Source organism: Corvus brachyrhynchos, unplaced genomic scaffold (genome assembly GCF_000691975.1).
Source record: "Corvus brachyrhynchos isolate BGI_N302 unplaced genomic scaffold, ASM69197v1 scaffold229, whole genome shotgun sequence".
NCBI lineage: Eukaryota > Metazoa > Chordata > Aves > Passeriformes > Corvidae > Corvus > Corvus brachyrhynchos.
In genome coordinates, this window is record NW_008240042.1 from 7,404,093 (window position 1) to 7,410,092 (window position 6,000).

The 6,000-nt window shown below is 36.9% G+C and overlaps 1 protein-coding gene across 6 annotated transcripts in view; it reads left to right on the top strand.

Moving 5' to 3' along the window:
• The window catches only part of CCSER1 (coiled-coil serine rich protein 1), a 562,152-nt gene that overhangs the window by 234,957 nt on the left and 321,195 nt on the right, over positions 1-6,000 (top strand). For 5 of the 6 annotated variants that reach the window (XM_017744243.1, XM_017744241.1, XM_017744242.1 and 2 more), the window contains exon 6: positions 36-113. The exons of the other annotated variant lie outside the window; for it this stretch is intronic. In XM_017744243.1, the coding sequence (XP_017599732.1) occupies positions 36-113 (78 nt within the window). The remainder of the gene's footprint in view (positions 1-35; positions 114-6,000) is intronic. 6 annotated transcript variants of the gene reach the window in all.

Here is a 6,000-nt window from a genome sequence, read left to right on the forward strand (position 1 = left end):
TTGGAAATGCAAACTCCTGTGTGCTTTTCTTTCAGAGCACGGACATGAGTCCAGCTAGTAGCACAACCTCCCTCCCTGTTAGCCCCCTTCCTGAGGAGCCGTTATTTTTCAAGGTACAGTTAATTAATTTAATCATAAATATTGTCTGTTAATCTTGGCTTGTCATGTTATCTGGTGTACTGTGAAGTGCTGTTATTACTTCTTCCTTTTCTTCAAATTACTGTGGTATCAGCCGATGTTCTGTGTACCTATCATGCAGTTTGCAAGAAATACCTAGAATACAATGTTGGTTTTGAGAGGGATATTTTTCCAGCAGGCTACTGCTGTAAACTGTTATTTTTAAGACTGTGTTTTTATCCAGCATCCCGTTTGGATATGTGCATTCGTGTATAAGTGTGTATCATCAACAGATATCTCTTTATTTTGTATTTCAAGTATATCTTTTAATGAAACAATGATTAGCTTCTCCAAGGATACTGGAGACATTAAAGGTCTGTCAAAGAACAGTTTTGGCTTAAGTTCAGTGTAAGCCACAGGCCTGGCATTTTAGTTAATAATAAATGTTGGGACAGTGTCCACAACTTCATGAGGTTTAAGCTGTGAGGAGTGAGTTGCTATATGCCACTTTTCTGGCTGACGCCATGGTATCCATCCCTGGGACTCAGAATAGCCTTAGGCAGAGCCTAACTTTTGGAAGAGGTCTCCTGAGGCCACCCAGGTACTCGGAGGAGTGCTGCATCATCTAGCAAAGAGGTCACCTTGCCAGTTGTTCGCTTAGATAAGGAAGAGGGAACTTAGTGACTCAACTGTGTGTCACTATAGGGACTAAATTACACTCACAGGAATAGCCCTTTTAAAATTTCCCTTTTCCAAGTAAGTTTCCACCTTCTGTGTGCATACAATCAGTTGACTGGGTTGTGTTTTAGTCACTTTGTGATGATGCTAAGTTAAAGCTGAGTAACTGGAATTAAGGAAGTTTGATGACGTAAAGTTTGTGTCTCTCCTGCACATTCTTCCAGCACAGGAAATAACAGTGTCCTTCAGACCTGGCCAGGCCCAGAAAAGAAACTCCTTTATTTTTTTATTTTTTTCTCCCCCATATCTTCTGTGTCTGTGCAACAGTTGTACAACCAGCCAGCTGATTCCTGCTATTAGAAGGGTTGAGGATTGTGCTTGATCAGTTGTTTCATCAGTGGAGGTACAGATGGGATGTCAGTGGTCAGCTATTCACTGATTCTCATTCCTGTTTTGGGATTTAACACTTTTAAGACCCATCTCTCAGTCAGATTTGGCTGAAATTGAGCAATGTTGTGCCAAGATACCAGGGTACATGTCTTTATTTCCTTGAAACACCACTGAAAGTGCACATTGAAGTCTGCTCAACATTCTAAGTCAGATTCTGTAGTTAACTCTCCCTGTGCCTGGAAAACCATTAAGATGCAACATATAAAGAGATGGACTGCTCAGCTCAGATAAAGGTATAAGAGGTAAGGAAATCTAACTTGAAATAGCATGATAAATTCTCGTGCTGAGATAATCAAACATTGCTCTGGTTGCATCAGGGCCGTTGACAAGTACACTGTAGTTCCTTTATTTTTGAAGGAAATGCTGTTCATATAACCCAAAATGGGTTTTAAATTACTTATTTGAAGTGGAATAGTTGCTCTAATAAAACAATAAAGATGTTTTTCATATTAAAAATCTAGTAGAAAATGGTAAAGGAAACTGGAAAATAGGGCAGAGAGCATTACTTAATCTTTCATTTTCAGTCAATTTTCAAAGCAGGAAACATTTTCCTTTGCATTTCAAATAAAATGGAGGTCAGACTAGGAAAAAGTTAAGTTCATTTCACAGCATTTAGTAGAAATAAAAATGATGAAAAATGTAACAGTTTCTGTTATTTCTCCTTGACACACTCCAAGAGAGAGCACTGTTGTTCCAGTTGTAATGTGAATGACTGGTTTTACAAGCCGTAACCCTCTCTGAATACTGTCAGTCAATAATATTGGCTTTTGATGATGGGATGGTGCATTTCCCTTAGCAACATGATAATAACCTTTCCCACATCCTTGCTGTAGAGATGGAGATTGAAAAAGAAATTTCATTCTGTGATTCTGAAAACACAGGTGTAGCGAAGCAGGGCCCTATAAACTGCCTCTCTTTGGGACAGTTGAAGATCTCCGAGCTAATGAGCTTTTATATTAGACTGTGAAATGAAACCAAGTCTGTGTTCTCAATCATACCTGGTTTTATACCAAGAAAGAGAACTGTCCTTCCTTGGATTTTAACAATTTGCCTTCAAAAGAAAGTCTGCATTTCTGCATAAAGAATACAAATCCCGTCATCATATTCTTCTTGTACATCCAACTTCACCAAAGCAGGTACCTGTCATTCTTAGTCCCACAGGACATGTGCTGTATAAATATGGAGAACCTAAGCTTGTTCAAAACTATTTTAGGATTTTGAATTTAATCTAATGAAAATTAGAAATCAGATTTCCCTGGAAGTGCTTGCAAGTTGCATCTCAGCTCAGCTAACACCAAGCTCAGCTACCATGCTCCCAATATATTGCACATGCTGTGACTTGTAGCAGAAAGATCCAAATCATATAAGACCTGCTCAAGGAGTGTTTGGAGGAAGATACTTTCCAGTGCAGCAAGAGATGCTCCACTTTGAGTCCATCATATACCATTACTTTAATTGAGTCATTTTGCTTTACTTAAATTAAGACAGTACCTTTAAAAGAGTGTCACTGATACACAGCAAAAGGAGTAGAAAACAATTGAGTAAGAAATAAAGGTAGCCAGCTCCAGAGCTATTGAATCCTAAAAGCAACCATGAGAAAATGAAAAGATAAACATATTGTTAATGCCATTCAGCAATCTTTGCTCCATAAGTGTTGTAAATAGTAGATATGGTTTTGTTTGAGGAAAGAGCAACTGTGCATAGCAGCCAGTACAGCCAATCTTCTGCGTGGCTTTGGGTTCCTTCGCCCTGTGGAGTTACCAATGCACAGATGTTCAGGACAGTCTTCCTTAGCTGTGCTCTTCAAAATCTTAGGAAAAAATCCAGTTCACCCATGTACACAGACACTTTTGCAAAACATTTCTAAAACCATTTTTGATAAAGCAATCATAGGCATTTCTTTTTAGTGAGGGTTATTTTTATGTCAAATTCCAGCTTTCAATCCTCTGCTGTTTTCTATGGCTGAAAGTATTTAGAAAAGGAAGATCTTTTCCTATATTGTGGAGAAAGTTTATTTCTCCTCTCAGAAAAGAACACCATCTTTGGTGGTGGTTTTGCACTTCAACTTTTATGTAGTAGGATCTTCTTTTGAACAGAAGTTTATTCTTCTGTCAGTTTATAACATTTCTTGGAGAATTAGGTCTTTGTCTTGTGGGAAAAAGTTATGTCACTAAGTAAAAATTCCAGAACTAAGAATTTGGAAAATAACAGAACAGAATGGTATTTGTCATGCAACCTTAACTCAAGTGTTATTCTGTGTTATAATAGCAAAACTGTAGCTGGCTCAAATGTGAGTGACTTTTAATTATGCATACTTATATCCGCTCTCATTAGCTGGAATTAAAAATAATCCTGCCTTTCATTTAGAAGATAAGTGAAGGAGTGGGTATTTCTAAAAGGTCAACTTACCAAGCAATGTGTCATCCATTTTTTAGAACCTGTTCTTTTCTCCTACTCATTATGCTGTGCTTTATTATAATAGTATTTTATTACTTTTAAATTATTTTAAAATATAGTGACAGCCTTTTAAGAAGAGATCTATGCCAGCCATTTAGTACCTCAGATATCTAATATTAGCTAATTATACATTATCTGTTGTAATAAGCATCAGTCTCACTGGTTATTAGCCACAGCCAAGTTGTAAATAATAACCATAATAGTAATTTATTGTAGCAATGTTTAATTGTGTTTCAATTCTATGATTAATCTCAACCATACTCTACTAATTGGCATTAAATGAAAGAAAAAAATTCTTCCATTATTTCCTTTCTCCTTTGAGGGAGCTGAGAATTTCCTTCAGTATTTATTATCTTACTGTGTTCTGACTTCTGTAATTAATACCCCTGATGCAAATTCCTTGCATAAGAAAACAGAAGTGCCAGGTCAAGTAGCAAAAGCTGACAGTTCTCAGTAGTGTTACCACTGCTGTAGGTCTAGTAAAGTGTAATCTATACTAAATTATGTCTATACTTAGAGTTTTACCATTCATCCTGCACCTTTACAGGCTCTGGAAATGCAAATCATTGCAGTCACGAATGGGCATGACTCTGGCAGCTCATGACGTTTGTGCCTACAATTAGCAAGAGAGAAATCTTCCATTTGGTCTGTGATCACAATTTAATTTTACTGCAGATATTTGGAATAATCAATATGAAAGTCATGGTAATGACTGCTGGTTTCCCCAGGCAGCTCATCTTTGAGAGAGTGACTTTGTGTTTCTAGGTGTAGAATGGGGTCTTTTCCTCACTAACTCAGCAATGCTGACAACAAGGTGGCCCTGTACTTGAAAAAGCTTCCTAGGCTATTTGACTTCCTAGGCTTATTTACCCTCTCTACCTTAAATGTACTATTTCCAATCTTTAAAGTATTTGCTGACACTTCTTTGAATAAGAAGATTTTAATGTATTGCTTATTTTCAAAACAGACTCTGAAATAATCACATAGGCATTAAGACCCCACGGCAGATACAGGTGTTCGGGTTCAGTGATCCTCTTTAGTGGGCTGGAGGCCTCATTAGCTGTTGTCCCTCTCATTCCACCCTCTAGCTGAATTTCTGCTTCTGCTGAGAAGCATCTGAAGTCTCTGAGGGTCTGGATTTTTGTTTGGTTTGGAGATGTTTTTGTTATTTTTAATAAAGTGAGTAGAGTTAAAGAAGTATGACTCACACAACCCCACCTTTACTGTTCTGCTGCCTCAATGTCCATCCTATTTTAAATCAGTCTGTCACCATTCTTCAGTGGTTTAATCGACTCTTCCCACTCTTAATTTTTATTTGCCATGTCAGTATTTCCTTTCTTTATGACTCCTCACGTCTTACTGGTGTAGCATAGACTTTTAAAAGTCATGTAATCACAGCAACTTTCTGCCTTTGATGCAGGCCTTCCATTTTGTCATTTCTCAAAAAGATTTATACAGCTTATTTGTTTCACAGTCTTTACCATCATAGGATATGAGTTCTTGCAAAGCACTGAATTTATTCTGAAAGGAGGAGTGTAAAGTAGGTATTATGGGCCCTGTTACAAGAAGCTTCTGTGCATTCACTATCTTTTCCTTTTTCCCAGTAAAACTCTGCACACTGTTCCTAAGAAAAAGGGCTCTGCCAGCAAGTCTGTCTGAATAGAACCATATCACCTGGTTAATGAGTAAATAAAAAATTATTTTTATTGTGGGGAGTATAGGTACAACATCTGTAATTTCCCAATGTCACTGATATATTTACTAAATACTAAAATATTTAATAATATTTACTAATGACTAAAAGAATCAGGAATGAGACTGGGAACTATACATTTACTGTCTGATTTCCTTCTGCCTCTATGCCTTGGTCATAGTTTTCTTTCTTTCAAAATTTTACATGCATGCATTTTTTAGTGTGTTCTTCTTCATTTTATTGAAGCTTTTATCATAGGTTGACCGTTAGTTCAATATTTCAAAATTACAATCCCTATTTTAGGCAAAATTGATGCTTTTAATGCTGTAAATTCAATTATTTACTCAGTGAGCCACATACAGGAAAATGATTAATGAATGTCTTATTAAAATCTCCAAAAGCAACCAGAGACACAAGCGATGCTTCAACAAAGGAATGCAGAAGGATCATCTTTACTTTTTTTTCAGTTAACAGGGTTTCCAGCATAACTTAAAATTTTATATAATCACTACTGCAAGGGTAAATATTGGGTTCATTCAGGTTCCTTCCCTCAGGCAGACACATGCTCACACAATGAATTCTGATGCATACCTACAAAGTAAGCT